Source organism: Sabethes cyaneus, chromosome 2, assembly GCF_943734655.1.
Source record: "Sabethes cyaneus chromosome 2, idSabCyanKW18_F2, whole genome shotgun sequence".
NCBI lineage: Eukaryota > Metazoa > Arthropoda > Insecta > Diptera > Culicidae > Sabethes > Sabethes cyaneus.
In genome coordinates this window covers 101,964,426-101,984,695 of record NC_071354.1, presented here as the reverse complement: position 1 = coordinate 101,984,695, position 20,270 = coordinate 101,964,426, and the positions used below count along the sequence as shown (strand labels likewise).

At 38.6% G+C, this 20,270-nt stretch overlaps 1 protein-coding gene across 7 annotated transcripts in view; it reads right to left on the bottom strand.

Moving 5' to 3' along the window:
* Window positions 1–20,270, bottom strand: part of LOC128733564 (rho GTPase-activating protein Graf) — a 105,826-nt gene that overhangs the window by 9,111 nt on the left and 76,445 nt on the right. For all 7 annotated transcript variants that reach the window (XM_053827228.1, XM_053827225.1, XM_053827223.1 and 4 more), the window contains exons 3-14: window positions 17,853–18,010; window positions 17,605–17,778; window positions 3,404–3,521; window positions 2,899–2,996; window positions 2,714–2,837; window positions 2,548–2,645; window positions 2,309–2,485; window positions 2,120–2,233; window positions 1,824–2,049; window positions 1,604–1,709; window positions 1,340–1,537; window positions 54–1,013 (exon numbers count right to left, since the gene is read on the bottom strand). In XM_053827228.1, the coding sequence (XP_053683203.1) occupies window positions 54–1,013; window positions 1,340–1,537; window positions 1,604–1,709; window positions 1,824–2,049; window positions 2,120–2,233; window positions 2,309–2,485; window positions 2,548–2,645; window positions 2,714–2,837; window positions 2,899–2,996; window positions 3,404–3,521; window positions 17,605–17,778; window positions 17,853–18,010 (2,551 nt within the window). The remainder of the gene's footprint in view (window positions 1–53; window positions 1,014–1,339; window positions 1,538–1,603; window positions 1,710–1,823; window positions 2,050–2,119; window positions 2,234–2,308; window positions 2,486–2,547; window positions 2,646–2,713; window positions 2,838–2,898; window positions 2,997–3,403; window positions 3,522–17,604; window positions 17,779–17,852; window positions 18,011–20,270) is intronic.

Below are 20,270 nucleotides of genomic sequence, written 5' to 3'. Positions count from 1 at the left end.
ATGAGTAGTGTTAAAAAAATTCAATACCCAAGAAAAACAATTAAGGCACTCACAAGTTATCTCTCGGCGTCAACATTTTGGTGTGCCGTGTTAGACCTTTCACGCGTTGCGTTTTCTTCGGGATATATCCCTGACTAGTGTCGTCCCGGATGGAGAACTTACTCAGTGTGCTGCTCACCATGCCGATACTGCCGTTTCCAGTTCCATAATCCCAACTGGATATTGGCCGACTGCTTCCATACGAATGATTGAGATCTCGACTAGATGAAGAACAGACTGATTCATTCGAGCTACTGGTGGAGTTGATACGATCGTATATCGAAAGCTCCTTTCTAGTGTTCGTAAGATTGGAATCACTACTGGTCATTGGATTAGGGTGACCAAGTTTGTGCATTGTTGTCGTGGCACCATATATGCTGTCCGATCCCGCGCTACCACCACGTATCATGGACGCAGGATCGCCTCGGCTATGCAACAAATGGCTCTGGTAGTTGCTTTGATACAGTTGACTGCTGCCTCCACTGCCGTCTGGCCGCACCAAATGGTGATTGTGGTTCGGCGGGGGCGGGCTATTGTGACTGCTGATTGTGATTGTTGAAGGCGCGGACTTTAGGTAGGTGGTTTCCCGGGTATCTATACTGATTTCTCTTGGCGAAAGAGTAGTATCTCGAAGCAATGACGGTGTAGAACTATTGATTGATGAAATGATCTTCGGTTTTGCTTCATAGGTGGGATAGTGATTGGTTCCTTTGCTGTATAGAGATAGGCCATTGGAAATGTTTTGCAAGCTAGAAGACATTACTGGTTCGGTGTAATTTGACTTGGCTACAACCCGTACAACGGGCTGGGAATAAGTAACATTGCGCTCTTTGGTATAACCGGTTCCTACCACTCCACCATTACCTCCACCACCGCCACTTCCTCCTCCTCCTCCGCCAATACCACCGCCTCCACCACCAATACCGGTGTAGGACCTCGGCATGGCCATTAGTGGGCTTGTGTTCGTATGTGGTCTGCAAAATTAGTATAAACAACATTAGATAACCCGTACGTACAACGTAAATGATGAATAATATAAGTATAAGGAATTGCTTGGGCTAGCCTTATCTAGAGAGGAAAACGAATTATCTAGATCAGAGTGGAAAAATACCTCAACACAGGCATTGGTTCAATAAATGACAAGGAGAACCGTTTAGGACACAATCTCCAGCCATCACTATAACTGAAAACAAAACTGTTTTTTCGCAATAGAAAATTACTTTTCAAATATCAGCGGTACATGATCAATACGTAAACTCGACAATGTTATTGATTCAGAACATATATAAAAAATACTCACAAGTATTCAACATTTTTGCCTGGTTGCGACTTGAAGATTTTATCGTAGTTTTCAATCAGGATTTCTATCACAACATTGTTAAACTTTATATCTAATATGGCAGCGACTGTTTCCTCGGCTGCTCGCAGCAGTGTTGGTCCGAATACTACACCTAGGTTGAACACAGACATTTTGTTCTTCTCTGATTTAAGGGATACGCTGTAAAAACACAAGACACATGTTACTGAAGTGAAACAACTAAGCAAATTAACTATTTCCTCGTACCATTTCAAATGCCTAATGACAATATCCAGCATTTCAAAGTGACTTTTGGGTAGCCTGTGTATCAGCTGGTGTACGTCGTTTATTCGCTGCTGTCGGGTTTCTTGCTCTAAAAACAGTGTGTGTATAAATAATTGTTTGATTTCAGTTCAATTGATTTCGAGATGTCTATTGTTTAAAACAATATGTAAAACGAACTGCTAGACAAATTAAAGATACTCACTTGCCGCCGAAATGAACGAGTGATGCAAGCGAAAGGTCATTAGTGGTTCGTTCAGATTCCTTAGGTAATGCTTTAAAGCACTTGCTATCGTCTTACTCTCTAACACGTCCGAGCTTTGCTCATCATTGAAAAACATCAATCTATCCTTTTCAGTCTTTTTTCTGTCTAGTCCCATGTTCAATAACTTCGTTATCTTTGTACTCACACCACCAATACGGTATAAACCCTACAAAAAAGTTTGCAGATTTGCAGTTTAGTGAAAACAACAATTTAGCGTAAATATTTGCCAAACTTACCTCCTCCTCCAACCCCCGACGCTCCAGTACCTCAATACACTTACGTACAAACGCAAATCCAACATCGTCCAGGTTGCCATCTTCGTTGTGATTCGTCGATGGAGCCAGGTATGCCTAAACAATCAAAGAACAAACGCAATGATCAATGTCGTTCAAAATATCTACGCTAATAGCACTCTAAGCACATACCGGCTCTTTACCATCCATTGCGTTCAGCCAAGCCTTTCGGTCCTCCTCGCTAAGTGCTTGACAGGTATATGTAATCGCCGGCCGCTCTTCGAAGATCAAATCGAAGCAATAGCGTTTTTCAAACTCCGAAAGCCGGCGCGTGCAGGAAGCCAACGTCAGTACTTCCGTGGATGATTGCTGGTGGAAGAAAATATGAAATGGTAATTTGTTCATTCACACCACCAAACCGAAAAACTCACCGATCGGCCCGACATTTGATTGAACTGCAGCATGGAAAACTTTTTACTCTGTTTCTTGTATGTACAATAATATTTCGACCATGTTGCAGTGAATGCCTCTGTTGAATGAAAAATAAAAGCGTTGAATATAATGTCAAATTGAAAAATTGGTCTCGACTATACTTACTCTTTTCCATAACGAAAAGGTAACCCTGCTTGGCGTACTCGCTTTCCGGTTTCATCTTGCTCTCCATGTATCTGTGTTTTAGCTCCTGCGCCTTCTGCCGAGTCTCATCAAAATTTTCCCGTGTCTGCAAAGTTCTCACTAATCAGAATTTACAAATTCTTTACCGCAAAGCTATAGAGGCTTACCTTTTGAACTTTAAGCTGGAGATCTGACAGATAGTCTCTGGCATCTTCCGCTACTTCATGGCCGAGATGATAGAACACCAGCCAATCGGAAATAAATCCTAGTAGAATAAAAAACAAAACAGTTTTGTGTTAATCAGTTTTTGATCTGAAGTTCATGAATAGTTTTGTGTAAAAAATGCACATCAGTTTTTTGATGAAACTATATATGTTAACATTATACTAATTTCTTCTAAAAGACAAATTACAAATTATTTTTTAAAGCTGGGCCGAAAAAATCGATATCGTAGATCGATTGAAAGCTGAAATCACATGTTTGACTGTTTTATTTCAGATCGCTAAAGAGACACAGAAGCCTAAGAAAAATCGAATCATTATGGAAAACTACGAACTGCTAGCATTGTTAGCTAACTTCGCTTGGATTAAGTGTACTATTTTCCATACAATAATTTTTCATGAAATTACATAAAAGTTACGCTTAAACAAGCTATCAATTATTGATACTTACTCAGAATGATTTCCACAAATTCGAACTTTATCCTTTCTTGTACTTCCTGTATTCCCAAAACGTAACTAAGGGACTCTTGAAGGTATTCTCTTTCTAGCATTCCTAATGATGCATCAGCCTGTGGAAAACATTAATTTATCACATTCATCAATATCTTTAAATGAAAAAATAAAAAGGTATATGAGCTTTAAATAGAACTATCTTCATTCAGCAGTGAAAGCGTAGACAATAAAAAATGAAAATATCGAACATCTATCAAATGACGACCTCAACCGGCGGCGTGCGAATTTGGCAACTTTTCTTCCATCAACAAACAGTCCATTCGGCACAACAAGAGAACGAAAGGAAAAGTCGCGACTGCTAATGCGCGGCGCGGGCCCAAGCTGACTCAAATTATGTACAGTACACAAGAGAAAAAAAGAAAACCCTTTCCGGCATCATACGTCTCTTACACACAAAAATGCTTGAACATAAAAAAAAACAAGATAATTGTAATGATAGCAATTCAAGGGAATTTTCATCAACCAGACGACCAAGAGCACTACAAACTTCGCACAAAACATGAAATTGAACTGAACGATGGAGCAGCCAATTTCAGCGGATTAACAAAAAGCACAAAGGCCCGGTTATTGCTTCATCCATTCAAATTCGAATCATAACACGTTTAGAAAGTAACGTCATCGTTTTTTATAGTCACACAAGCAACACGAGTCTCGGTACGCGCGACGAAATGTGTTAATGATTGTCACACCACTCTTTATTGCAAACTAAAAGCACTAATGCAAACTGAAAACGTTACCGCATAGCTTGGGTTCGTCAAAAGATGTTTTTTTTTTTCATATTCCCCAGCGTAAGATAAAATTTAAGGGTGGATTATGCAAAATCGCAAAACATCGCAGTGGTACGGACAATTACGACCAACTAAATGTTATCGATATTGCTGTATAAATGACTTAACCCAGCATAGTTTATAAAACAGTCATCAACATTATACTCCAGAAATAAATTTAAAATTTTCGTTAACAAAATTATCAACATTTCATATGTCTCATCGTCAGGTATCACCCCACAGCACAGTGGGGCGACTCCATACAAATGCTGGCCAAGCAAAAAAATCTCTTTAAATCAAGGATAATATGTGGTTCTTAAGTAATTTGGGGGTACTGAGCCCGAATTTCAGGTTTATTTTGCATTAGAACGTATATTTTTTGTGTTAGGGAGAATTTTCAACTATTTTTCAAGTATTTTTAAGTTTAACAACGTATAAGAAATGAGGGTCATTTGGAAAACTATTGCAGATGGATTTTTATAGGATAAAACATTATATAAAACAATACAAAGCAAGTATGAGCTTGCTTTGTGATCAACACAAAATCCATATAAGTTAATATTAATCAAAAATCAAAACTTTTCCCCTTATTAGTTTTCTTAATCTTCTTTATCTCCATCTTCTTTTTCTTCTTCTTATTTTTCTTCTTCTTCTCCTTCTGCAGAATCACTCGTTTCACGTTTCGTCTTCAATAGTAATATAGCGTTCTCGGAAAGATTTTTCCAATTACATTTTTCCGTTTCGAAGAAGTTATAAGCTTTATCCGGAGAAATAAGAAGACGAATAATTCTATCACGATTTGTATTTTCACACTCATTTTTGCATGTAAAATATTTTCTTGTATTTTTATCACTATTTTTAGCTTAAAGCAATAACCTTATTTTCGTGAGGGTCAATACCGGTGTAGTGGCTAGCATTCACGCCTCTCACACCAAGAACCGTGGTTCAATTCCCAACCCCGCAGAAGTCACGAATGACCCGAGTTGTTAAAGTGACTATAATTAAACAAAGAAAAACTTATTCTTGTGCTTCTCCTGTCATTCGTCCTATCAGCAATATAGTTGTCTAGATTCATTTATGACCGCGAATTCAAATTCTTTGCATTGCAGTGGACGTAGTCTACGAGGACCCTGACATAAAGGTTTTTGGTATACAAACAATAAGTTTCGAATTTTTCTGAAATAATGTGTTCAAGAACTTGCTATAAGGAAATTTCTCAACCTTTTAATTAATTTCATATCTATACCCGTGATTTCAGAACTAATACCAGGATTGGTATAAGATCTTCAAGCTGTATTTCCTTCATTACTATGACTGTATCCTCCTGATTTCCTCCAACCTCTAAAATCTAGTCAATATGCAATATGGACCATACATTCGAAGCAGGTTATCCAACCATGTAAAGGAGATATCCCATAATTAAGATATCCTACGTTTACTTTGAGTGTTTGCATTTTGTCTATATTGTTGAATTCTAATATAATAGCCTTACAAGCGTAACATCTCTGCTCTGCGCTACTCTGCGCTAAATGAGACTATATACATTTGAAAGCTCATATTTTACGCTAACTTTTACCGGTAGTGTCAATAGTGGCGAATTTTGGCTTCAAAACTTTTAAGCGTGTTTTACGCGAAAATATGGCACTTTTTCACTGAAAATTAAAATTGTGGCATACTATGATAAAATTACTGCAAACTCAATTAATGGGCTTTATTCAGCACTATTTTTTGAAGAACTTTTCCTTAGACACTGTTGAAATTCGAGCTACCATTAGACCTCTAGCATGTTTTGAAATATTGGGTTATTTTTCAAAAAAACACTAAACCATGTTGAGATAGCATACTTTCAAGATTCATAGAAAATTCAAATTTTGTCATATTGATCTAAAATTTTGGATTTGAATACTTCAATAATATAGAATCACAGGAAAAATACAACGGAGAGTCGAAATGAACTTTCATTTTTTGGCTGCTGGCCAGCGATTCCTCACTGTGCACAGGTGTCAAAAATGCCAGCAGAATAATTCACCGATTAACAAAATTCACATTTACAAAAAGGGTTATTATTTCGACTGCTGCAACTATCGCGGCATAGCGTTGGTAAACTCCGCCTACAAAGTATTCTTCCAGATAGCACAAGTTTTCGTATTAAATTATTAGACGGGCTTCATGAAAGCTTGCGCCACTATGGACCAAATTTTTACCATCCAACTGACCTTGCAGAAATGTCGAGAGCATAAAGTGCCCACGCATCATATTCTTATTGACTTCAAATGATACAATCGTATGATACAATCGATTGAACCAGCTATGACAAATTAAGCACGAACAAAGTTTTCCGCACAAACTGACGTAACTGATCCGGTTAAAAATACATGCGTCGAACGCTAAATACATGAAAGAAAAAGGCTTAAAGGAAAGAAAAGCGCGCCTACCCGTCGTAAAAATGCCGGACGACAGTGCAACGAGAACGGTTCTCTTCCGGCACCAGGAACAGAGGTCCCCCATGTGCACGATGTTTCGATCAGACCGAAAGCAATTTCCTATTTCTGAGCCTTTTTTGGACATTTTTGGAGGAGTCTGAAGTACATCTCACGATTAATAAAGGGGGTTGTGGAGTCTTCTTGTATCCAGTCCGCTGGGGTTCAAAGGTTAACTAACAACTGTGATCCCCAAGGGCCTGGGAGAAGTGGGTTCGAATCCGGTTAGAATTGGCCCCGATTATAGCTTGGTGCCATCCGCAAATACCCCAACATGGGTACCAGATACGGTACATTACTATCTACTGCCGTTCTTCCGTCAATTGTAAAAACTACCGTTATAAAATAAACTTTCATATGCCTGACATCATTAAAAGATCAACACAAAACACGAAAAGGGTCTATCTCTAAAACGTCTGGGAAATTAGTGACAAGTTCCCTAAGATCGAGTTATATGAAGACGACTGCTGGTTTTATGTTGATGACGACGACGACAACGAGCAGTTTCAGTTGTACAACAATAATGGCATCGCTGGGGTTCACAAAGAGTGGAATCCGGCCAAAGCTAAGGCCGATTGAACAATACTGATCTAATTTACCCTTCACATTGAAGAAAAAAAGAAAAAAACTGAAATTGCATGTGACGAGAAGTTCAAACAAAATGGAATTTGACTGCAAAGTTGGGCCGTGCTCGAGAAAAAGTTCATGCTATGGTGTCTGTGGCAAGGAACCTTTGAAAACTTCCCAGGTAACCAATAGGCATTACTGACGCAATTTAAATGCAAGCAGCGTCTAAGTCACCTTAAATGCTACTTTAAAACTATTTTGACAAAACATACAGCTACTTTACTGCTTACCCTCATATAGTGCAGACAATGTTTGTTTGCAGCTGATTACCGACACGAAGAATTCTTAGAAGAATAGAATTTTGGATGCCAATTTACAACAGCTATGGAGTGCTAATATACAGCAACGTGTAGTAAAATATGCCGGATATGCCAATAAGTGATTGATTTACTGCTTATGTTAATGCTATTTTGGTTACCTGGGTCAGCAGGTATTTGGAATGTCAGTCTAAACTGTTCATGTGATTGACTTGCTTGAGATATACAGCGACCACGAGTGGAGAACGCAGCGATGAAGAAGTTTAGTAATTAAATTATAGAAAAAAGCAGTTTTGTACAGTGGATCTTAATGTACGCACTTTCTTCAAATACCACAACTAGCACAGTGGCCAGGGCAAATGCCCGGTGGGCCCCAGTAAAAATTTCGTTGTTACACAAAATGAGATTTTCCAAAACTTTTATTTCAGTTAAACTCTTTCTACGACTCACGAATGTTCAATTGCTGGGGCCCCATGATTCATGAAATCAACCGATTTGATGATAAAAATTCAGCTTCAAATGGGATTGTTGGGGCCCCGAACTTTAAACCAAAATTTCTATTTCAAGGAAACTTTTTCTATGACTCACGAAAGTTCCATTGCTGGGACCCCATGATTTATGAAATCAACCGATTTGATAAATAAAAATTCAGCTTCAAATGGGATTGTTGGGGCCCCGAAATTTAAACCAAAATTTCTATTTCAAGTAAACTTTTTCTATGACTCACGAATGTTCGATTGTTGGGGCCCCATGATTCATGAAATCAACCGATTTGATAATTGAAAATTCAGCTTCGAATGGGACTGTTGGGGCCCCGAACTTTAAACCAAAATTTCTTTTTCAATTAAACTTTTTCTATGAATCACGAATGTTCGGGGCCCAGCACCCCATGATTCATGAAATCATTTAAGTTGAGCTGTTGGGGTCCAAGCTCCGAAAATATTACCAGCTTCAATTCTGAGTATTTAAAAATAGAATTAGTATTTCATCTGCAGTTATTTGACTACTTATAAGTATTGAACTGTCGGCTTAAGCTCCATACTCAGTTTACTTCAGTGGCGACGGTCCGTTGTCGATCCTGCGCCGAATGAATTATGGTCCTACCTTTCTTCAAACCCCTCGAACACCAGCTGAACGTGCATCATCCTCGATAGCGCACATCTATCAGTGCAATGTCTACTCCGAAGTCTACGGCCTCTTCTTGATTCTCTGCTTAAAATAATTTTGGCTACTCTTTCGTCGGGCCTTCTAGACACGTGACCAATCCAGCGCAGACTGCCACACTGTGCTAGCTTCATTATAACAGCATATTTGCATTCTTAAGATAGGTCGTGGTTCATGCGTCTGCGCTACACTCCATTTTGGATTTTGCCAAATTTTACGCTAAAACCCCAAGCATTCTTTTAGCATCAGCTTCTTTTAGCGTCCATGATTCATGTCCGTAAAGGGCCACCGAGAGGATTAGTGTTCTCTAGAGCGTCTGTTTTACGCGAATTTGCAAGCTACGGGACTTCAGCTACAAAATGTAATGCCTGCGTAAAGGCCAATTCGCAGTTGTAATTAGTCGTTTTAATTTACGACTTACATCGCTGTCACATATCACGAGCATACCAAAATATATTCACTTCCTCTTCGACACCAACACCATTTGGATTTCCACGCCATGTACTTCGTTTTGGCGGTGTTAATGGTAAGTCCCAATTTCTCAATAAATGACCTAAAGGCTTCTTTCGCTGCTCTACTTTTGATTTTGGTATATCGACGTCATCCGCAAAATCAAAAAGCACGTGAGGTCTCATCTGCTATTCTGACTCATAATTTTTACTCATCCAGCGTCACACGAATCAACGTAACTAGTCCTGTGGGAAAACCATGTCCTAGCGTTAACTGTCACAGCTCATTTCGTTTGACTGAATCGTATGCCGCCTTGAAATCCATATAAATATTATGAGTCTGCAAGTTGTACTCCCGGAACTCGTCAGTTACTAGACGCATGGTAAATATCTGATCCATCGTGAAGCGACCCTCATGAAAACCAGCTTGATACTCGCCAACGAAGAACTCAGCTAACGGACTCAGTCTAAAACACAGAATAGGGAGAGCACCTTATAGGCAAAATTGAGTAACGTAATGCCTCGATAGTTTTTACTCTCATGTCGATGTCCGTTTTTAAAATTATGGAAAATGAGGCCAATCAACCACTCCTCCGATATTTATTTTCCTCCCATATTCTGTTCGTGACAATGAGGTGGCGAATTGTTTCGTACAACTGCTCGCTCCCCGTTTTTAGAAGTTCAGCCAGGATACCATCCTTTACAGCAACCTTACCGTTTTTCAGCTCACTGATTGCTCTTTTGATCTCCTCCTGTGTTGGTGGCTCCACAGTTTGGCCCCCGCTCAAAATTCTTATCCTGTAGCTGCTGATCTTCGTGTTTACTTCTCTATTCAACAGCGTCTGGAAATACTCTTCCACCTGGCTGCTACCGTCGTTTGGTCAGTAAGCAGGTTGCCAGCACTATCATTGCACATCACAGGCATGGCAAAATTCTTGCACCGGACCGTTTTGTGGAAACTCCGTGTGTTGTTGCTGACGAACCTCTCCTCTGGACTGGCGAGCACGTGCTCTTCGTACTGGCGTTTTTAGACGTTGGGTTCTTTTTTCCGCAGCTCTACCAGGATGAACCAAAAAGATTCGCGCAGAGTCTCGGGCATTCCTCACATTGAAATCGTGTGAAGAAATTCTACAGAGGATTCGCACAGAATACCTTGCTTATAGAAGCATGATTCTTACAGGAGAATCCAAGAGTTGAATCCCAGGGATAGCTATAACTCGGCACGGGAATCGCCTGCACTATGAACTTTTCTGTTCTGACGTGTAGACGCAGTAAGCTACTCATATATATTGAACTATTGACATCATATCATTTATCACGCAAATCAAATCAAATGTTCACACTGCGGCAGATCCTCAAAAAGTCCATGAATACAGAATTCAACGCACAATTATTTCATTGATTTCAAAGTTGCGTATGATACCATCGATTGTAAAATCATGGCCATTCTAACTTCGCAGGGGACTTTATCAACAGCATCTGGGGTGGTAGCTGAACAAACTAAAACTCAAAGCAGCGAAGATTGGGTTGAAGAAAAATGCGTCAAAACTAAAGTACCGTGAACCGCTAATATGACGCACATGCTATGCTAATGCTAGCTGGTAACTCGGTCCTAATAACGACTGAGTTTGTTTTGTTTCGAGCATCGAGCCGCTATGCTGCCCGTACTCCCGATACTCGACAGTGCCTGAGTCGAGTCGAGTTGCACGACATGACTTACAAAATAGAGCCCATATTCATTCGATTTACTTTCCTTGTAACGCTGATGTCTTTTGAGTAGATGTCTTTTTTTGTGTTAATTTACAATTTACTATCATGAGAATATTGTAAACTGGGGCCCCTAATATCAAAGGTCCGGTGGGCCCTTTGGCTCCCAGTCCGCCCCTGACAGTGGCACTAATGAACGTGAGGTTCGGTTTCGTAGAGCTGTAGTTGTGTACAGAACAAAATTGATAGTGCTATCAGTTGATACGCAACAACCATAGCTAAAACAGTGAAACAACTACGCTCGTTGCTTTGTTCGTACTGCAGGCTCCAACCAGTAGCAAAGAAGTTGCACATCGTGAGGTACTTCGCGTTCGCAGAATACAATAGCCGCTCAGGCATTTATAATATTCTCTCTTTTCTGGAGAAAGGTAAGAACATCGTACTGAAGCCTGTTGCGACCGTAAAGTCGAGAACATAAAGAGAAAGACCGAAAGCAAGGTGGCCTTATAATTCTGCGCGTTGAAGAAGTACCAGGCAAAAATGGACATTTTTATGCGGAAGCGTCAGTCAAGGCCGGCCGCGTCTGAGCAGGAAGCAATCGCGCAGAAGCAAAGCAAAGCCTGGGTGCTAATTCCGTTATCAAAATTTGACCTTCTGTTTTTTATACGACAGAAGGAGGGGCTGATGATGCTGGTGAAAAAACATCTTAATATTTTTTGAAACGGTGGTTCTACAATTGATGAAGGGACGGTAGGGGAAAGAAATGAAATTTTTTTGGTGAAGGAAGGGAAAGAGCAGAGGGGATCAGTATGGGGGGGGGGGGGGTAATGGTAGCTGCGCTTAACAAGTAATCGTTTCGACTCCTATCTTTTGATTTTACTGGCAGGACGACGACACTATGCAGTTAGATTATAACTTCTCGGTCGGTGGTTATCTACAGTAGACGGAGGAAGAGGCACAACTTGTGTCTAAAACCCAACCAGACGCGTCACTATCTTAATAAGTGGGTTTTGCAGTCTCCTTTTATCCAGCACCTCTATGGTTCAAAGGTACAAGTACCAGCGAGCCACATACCCTGGCAGGTGTGGTGGGTTCGAATCCGGTTATAATTTCAGATTATAGCTTGATTCGACCCATACACCTCCCGGCATTGGACAAAAGGTAGGAGTCAAAACGACTACTTGTTAAGCGTAGCTACCAATACACCCCCCCCCCCCCCTCCTCACCTTTCCGCTCTTTCCACTCATTCACCAAAAAATTTCATTTCTTTACCCTACCGTCCCTTCATCAATTGTAGAACCACCGTTTCAAAAAATATTAATATATATGTATGACCGCATTTCAAGGTCAAGACTAAACAAAACATCTTGCCGGTGAAGTGCGACGTCGTGGTCATAATGGATGACGAGAAAATCTGTGGCGGTGGCTGAACAGTACTAACAGACTAAAGCGCAAAGCAGAAAAGATTGGGTTAAAGGTAAATACGTTTAAAACAAAGTACATGCTGGATAGCGGAACCGAGGGCGATCAACGCCGCTTGGGCAGTAGTATAATGATCGACGGCGATGAATTTAAGGTAGTCGACGAATTTGTCTACATTGGCTAACTGATAACGACGGACAATGATACCAGTCGTGACATTCGGAGGCGTATTATCAGCGGAAGTCGTGCTTACTATGGGCTTCACAAGCAATTGCGGTCAAGCAGACTAAGCCCCCGTACAAAGCGTACCCTGTACAATACGCTTATTAGACTGGGGGTTTAACCAGGGTACTGGCATCTAAATACCGTTTATTTGTAACACAAATTTTGGACTCCTGCGCCTTCTTTTCCAGCCTCGGATGAGAGTATTCGTGGATTAGTTTCAGCTTTGTGTCAAACGGGTGGGCTACAATTCTAACCACGTATACATGGCGTCCTGTTAGGGGCTTGGTTTTGGTTACAGGCCAAGGGGCCATTCAGATACCACGTGGACACAAAAATGCCAATTTTCAACACCCCCCTCCCCCTCCGTGGACAAGCGTGGACATCGACTCAACCCCCAACTCCCCTCCGTTGTTTGTCCACGTGGACATTTTTTTTTCTTATGTGAAATTCTGTGCTCAATTCTGTTTTCATTTGCGTTATTCTGTAATATAAAAAAATTAAGAAAAAAGCTTACGTAAAAGCAAGCTGAACTAGGCATGTTATCAAAATCTAGTTCTTCTACCCATGCTGATCTTGTCCACTGCAAATAAATGATGGACTACAGGAAAGCCTGTTCCAGCTTGATCTTCGCTTGTAGATTCATCTGCTTCAACCCCTGTTCAACCAGAGTACCCTAGCTTGGTCGCTGAGTTTAACACATCACAAGACCTCTCCGTTGTGGTTCGTGAAATTTTAGGAAGACGAATTATTTTTCAAATACGTTGTCAACGGATTTTTTTTTTTCGTGGCGAGCTGCATTTGATTGTAAGGCAAAATACAATACACGTCGTGACCTAATTTTAATTAATTCAAAAGGCACAAAGTTCTATTTATTGCAAAAATGTCGCTTGTCCACGTGGACATTTTCTATACCACCTCCCCCCCTTCCGTGGACAAGCGTGGACATTCACGTACCCCCCACCCCCCTCTAAGCTGTCCACGTGGTATATGGATGGCCCCCAATTAAGGCTCTTACATAGTAGTTTCTAGCCAGCTTTCACACTGAAATCTACAATCTCTCTCGCAGTCGGTGCACTGACTCCGTGAATATATCTCTACAATTCATCAATTTGTTTCTCCTACCGTTTGACGATCTGTTGATCCATCTGTTAATTATCATCTCTTGATATCTTTCCAAGATAGTCGTCGTATGTTCGAACGTCGATTGGGAGAAACTATTAGAGTCAATAGGATCGTAGCACTAGTCCCAAAATTGGAATTAGTGCCAATGTCGAAAATAAAAATATATGGTACAATTTTATTTTTAACTTTTCTTATATGTCCATGTTATTTTGGTCAATTATCGAACCCTGATCCTGAACTTGTTTCAATGGTAAGTAGAGATTAGAGAATTCGCTAATCGCTTGTAAAAAGCAAATCTTTGGGCTTAAACGCCTTTATAAGACTTGACTCTTCTTTATTGACAGACTTCGCAGCCGGTCATTAGAGTACAGGACAATTACGGGGCTAGTGCAACGATCCTACTGACTCTGTCAGCCCCACCCAGCTGAGATTCGAACATACGGCAACTGGTTTTTATTAGACCAGCATCGTACCCCGAACCTAACTGGGTGGTTCAAACCCAAAGCTGTATATCTAATAAATGTCGAGTTTAAAATCAACAAATCAACGATGGCCATAACACTAAATAGGTACTAAACGGCACTATTCATATAAAGTCAAACCGTATAAAATCTGATTCAATCTGCAAGACAACCAACATATTTTAAAAATTAGTACAAATCTGACTATATAGCATAGCTGTTATATAATTCAATACTAGATATTGAAGCTTTAATGTTAAAAATAAATCAGATGCTTACACCTCTAGGACAAAAAGCAAAGCCTTGGGCTTAAACGTCTTTCTAAGACTTGACCCTTCTTTATCGCCAGACTTCACAGCCGGACAGCGTTATGGGGTTAATGCAATAATCCTACTAACTCTATCTAGCAGCACCGCCTAGTCGAGATTCGAACATACGACGACAGGCTTATTAGACCAGCATCGTACCTCGAAACCAACTAAGCGGTAAGCACCTCGAGGACATTAAGTTAAGAAGGTTTGATATCATTCCGCAGCTACGGATCAAAAACAACTTGCTGGGATTCTCTAAGCGCCACTACAACTTACAATCGGCACAAAAATCACCAACAACTGCAGCGGTTCTTCTTGGTGGGATTTTCTTGCTCTGATACTAGCAGCGTTTCATTAAGTTCGAATCCAACGCCGCGCCGATCAGACAACCGGACGACGAACATTAGTGCTTTGAAGCGCTGGGTCTCCATTCGGAAAGCGAAAGTTTCAACGCGAGAAAACAAAACCATTGTAATTCCCTCGTTAATTCCAGCACACCGCAACAACGAGAAAACTAAATAACAGCGCCATTCAGAGCCGGGGGAAGAACGAAGGCAAAAAAACATTGTTTCAACAATGGGGCATCTTTCAAATGGTAATTGTTTTGCCATCTCGTCATTATGAAATAGCGGGTCTTTACCTGACTTGCTGGCTTCAATGTGATGTCACGAACGCCGCCTTTCGCATGCAGGTGAATACAATCATAAGACAAGACATCGTCTTTTTTCAAGGTTAATGATTATAGATGCCAGACGATATTGTATCATATCACACTAACTACACCCCATCTTGTCTTGTCAATGCTGAAAACAGCTGTATGTTGATTTTTTCCTCTTGAATTTTCTTCTCTTCGATAATTTTCCGCGCATACAAACACAAGCAATCAATGCCACCAACATTCTAGCCATTCACACGCTAGATATGATGTCATCAAAGAGAATCACCAACCACCCAGCGATGGCATTTTGGGACGAATGGGCTAGTTTTACAACCTGCCTAATAGGATTATATAATGCCGAACCCAAGTGGTCAAATTTTTACCTTTTGTTCTATCATTTTTCCGCGCCTTGTCGCTATGGGATAGATTATTTTGCTTACGTTATCCTTCTTGACTTGGCGGTCGCGTGAGCATCTGTTTGCCGCCTCCGTTCGTCGAGTCCTACAATTTCATTGACCAATAAAACCGACACCCACACCCTCAAACACACACGCAGCCAAGAAGAGAGCACATCTTACACAAACGCACACCAGCAAGTCCGTCAACTTTAACATTTATCAATGAGGGAAACGGAAGCATACAAAATATGGAAAATTATGAGAACTGAAACTTGGTGAAAAAGCTGAATAAAACTGATATTCTTAGTCATTTTGAATGATTCTTACAGTGAAAATTAGTTTTGTCCGGAAACGATGCCTTTTAAATTTTCATGAGCATTATGGTTTAAAAAATATCATCTCACTGCACTATTTCCTTCTAGATATCACTTAGTTTTCTAGATTTCTTCAGTATAAGCCTTGTCTTTTTAAATAGAACTTCATTTAACATAAAATGCTTCACAGAAAACGCGCTCACAAAAACTGCGTTCCAGTATTCGCTGTTCACTTAGGCTACGTGCATATCAAGTATAGGCTTTTACTTCTAATCCAAGACTGTACGGAAAATGGCAGTCAATGGCACTTGTCCAACGATCACTATTTACCTACTCAATTCACATTTGTTAGAATTACGTCTTCACCCTTATAAACTAAACTAAAAAATCACTTCTTTTTCGAAGATGAAAAATTGTCACACACCAGAAAGAATAGAACATGAAAGTGAAAAACTAAGGAAATTTATTAGGATCCTTTAGCACAACACATCCTTGCGGCTGCTACTCGCTGTGATGTATAGATTGTGTGAATTGCCTATCCGATGGTGATGGCCATTGGGGTTGTTGCGATGGTGAGAAGCAGAGTGCCAAACGCGAGCAAGTGGCCCGTTTCACCCTCGCAATACAGTAAGCGTGCAATGTTGTGAACCCCGTTCTGACACATTTAATTAGCAGAACGTGAATGTTTTAAATGTGTCGAATTTTGATGAAAATGTTTTGACAACATACATCAGAACTTCGTGCAATTTTCGTTTATGTTAGAAAGTTTATCTTAATTTTTCTATGTACTTGCTAATTGGTGAAAATTGTTTAAGTTTTACTGGTCGTGACTTGCTCACGAATATCACTTTTTGAAAACTCTCAATTTACACAAAAACAAACAAACTACAAAAACAAATTTGTTGATGTAAATCCAGAATTTTTTGTCCGATTTATCAAAAAACAAAAAAATTCTGCTTAAAAAATTTTAATGTTGAAAAACTGTGCTTATTTGGTTCTCATGATCAACTTTATTGACTGATATCACATCATACATTCAACATTGAACAAGGATGGATTTGTTCAGCAGCAAAATATTTTATTCCAATATAAGCTTTGTGAAACAGCAATTAAATCGCGTCGCTGCTATACAGCACCAACACTCCCCTGCCCTGTGTCCTTTCGCAAAAACCAGCACGTTCACTGTGACAAATATTGTCTCACGGTGAAACTTGAAGCTCACGCGTTACATCGCTCGCCTACGTAATGTAGCATGAATGATTTCACAGCAATTATACGAAGCGGAATCCAAAATGGTAGAGTAAAAATTGGCGCATGCGATCTTGTTAACGAAAACGTTCTCTCAAAATATTCGAACTCTCCTAGCAATATTATTGAAGCCTCCGTCTGCTTGCAGTCCTTCCGAAAAAAAATACATCGTGATGATCTCTCAGTGCCTGCTACCCACTGCCGACGAACAAAACACATGAATGGCATCCGACGATAGATACTACGACGACCTGCAGGCCAATACAATGATAACGACACAAATGTAAAAAACAGATAACATGCATAAAAACATTTCTCTTTCAGATTTGCAGTGCACAGCATCGTAACAGAGAATACCGATATAATATCAATGGGCAGGCGTAACGAATAGTTCGATTTAGAATACCACATCCAGCCCAGGGATATTTTTCCCGTTTATTTATGAAAGAATACTCTGCTTTCAGAACAAGCCGGCTAGATAGCTAGAGCGTTTCAAATAATTCATTTCAAACCTAGAAAATGGACTCACCTCCACTACGGCAGCACCTGGCTTTTTGGAGGACATGTTAAGGAACCTTTCTTGCGCCTGGCAAAATTTGGCAGTCTTTTTGTCGTACTTCTTTTTATTCTCTTTTACACCTCCTATATGACACTTGCGAAACTCTTCCAAGGGTCCCACGATCTGATCGTGTGCCCGGTCCAGCTGTAGAAAAAAATAGAAAAAATTGTAATGTAAAACATGAAGCTAGAAATAAACGGCCTTATGGATGGACTTACCATATTATCGCGCTCTTCCTCAATTGCCGAGATGAGCTTGCCGAACTGCTTAAGACTATCCGCTATCACCTGCTCATCGTCTGTCTGCGTCGAGCCGATGCACTCAAAGTTGAACTCATTCAGGCTCTTCGATAGTGTTCGCTGCGCCCTGGACAGATCTGTCGGAAAAGGAAACAAAACCGGAAATACGGTATTAGGCCAATGTGTAAATGTACGGAGAGACTCAATAAGAGCTAGGTTCAGGCTGTTTGCCATTTCCCACCAATAAAGGCAACGACTCGATACCGGCGGCGATGTGGGTAGCGAAATTGGCGATAAAGAAGTAATCGATATCTTGTGCAGTAAACACACTTGTGAAATATTGGGTTCGAATGTGTACTGTATATGCGAAGATAAAAATGGAAGCATTGGTACATATATGACTAACAAAACAAGTGATTGTTTTCTTTCCCTTTCGCAGTACTTCAGCAACACACACTTTTCGCTGCAACATTTCTTAAATTAGGTTTGAAAAGCCATTCCACAAATACTTGCAATAAAATTATTTTACTTTCTATTCAACGCTTTGTTTTTTTAATTTTTATTCAACGCTAGATGACATCAATTAGTGATGCACTAAACCAAATATGATTAAAACCTTGTGGTCAAATTTTGAAAATACATAAAACAATTTTACCGCATGAAAATCGTAATTTAAAATACATGTTTAGCGATATTGTACAAAGCAGGTTTTACAACAGTACACTAAAAATATTCTGCACTTAACTAATAGTAAATTTCCATATTCCATTGATTGTCATGAGCCGCATATAAACACAGTCCTCTCAGAAATACATATAAAAATTATACATGTATGAATAGTATGTGCAAATTTTTCGAGCGCACATAAATGATAGCTGTTTGGCACATAAAAATCATTTATTAGGATATTGCAAAAATCCATATGTGGGACACATAGAAACTACACGAAAAGTTTTCTCAGTGTATAGCGTTACTCATAGCTTTATGGTCAAATTTGGCATGAAGAGAAATTGATTAAATTTTCTATTAAAAACATTTTTTTATTTCTATGAAGTTTAATTTATATTAGATACAGGGAAAATATTCAGCGGAACTTCCCATTAACCTAATCATCCGATTTGCTGGGCTTTTCATTTAACTCCTGCTGCCTCGGTCACTTTATTCACCGTAGAATGCCAGCTTGCCCTAGAGAGCTTCTCGGTTCCAACAGTTTTTTGGATCTTCTTTAGATTCCGCTTGAAGATGGCTCAATATTTCTTGATTGGGCTGAACTCTGGCGTGTTGGAAAGGTTTTTGTCCTTGGACACCATCCGCATGTTGTTGGCAATATCCTACTTTTTTAGTTTTTTATTTATTTATTTATTTATTTATTTATTTATTTATTTATTTATTTATTTATTTATTTATTTATTTATTTATTTATTTATTTATTTATTTATTTATTTATTTATTTATTTATTTATTTATTTATTTATTTATTTATTTATTTATTTATTTATTTATTTATTTATTTATTTATTTATTTATTTATTTATTTATTTATTTATTTATTTATTTATTTATTTATTTATTTATTTATTTATTTATTTATTTATTTATTTATTTATTTATTTATTTATTTATTTATTTATTTATTTATTTATTTATTTATTTATTTATTTATTTATTTATTTATTTATTTATTTATTTATTTATTTATTTATTTATTTATTTATTTATTTATTTATTTATTTATTTATTTATTTATTTATTTATTTATTTATTTATTTATTTATTTATTTATTTATTTATTTATTTATTTATTTATTTATTTATTTATTTATTTATTTATTTATTTATTTATTTATTTATTTATTTATTTATTTATTTATTTATTTATTTATTTATTTATTTATTTATTTATTTATTTATTTATTTATTTATTTATTTATTTCTTTATTTATTTATTTATTTATTTATTTATTTATTTATTTATTTATTTATTCATTTATTTATTCATTTATTTATTTATTTATTTTATTTGATACATTCATTTGACAATGTTTTAATGAAGGTCACATAAACTCTTACAAAGCATCAGTTCTTGACAATTTTTGAACAAAAATTCGAGTAGGCTCTCCAAATTCGTGCAGTTCTTCAACCCGAGTGAACATCCGGATGCATGACGTCACGGGTAGGTCTTTCCAAGATTCTCTTTCCAAGGCAACTCTCTGAGGGCAATACGGATAAATCGTCTTTGAATGCGTTCGATTCTTAGAATCCAGGTGAGCTGGTGTGGTTGCCAAATCACGCAGGCGTTTTCAAGTAAAGGACGGACTAGTGCACAGTATAAAGATTTCAAGCAGTGAGGGTACTTAAAATCTCTTCGGATTTTGGAGATAAATCCTAGCTGTCGGG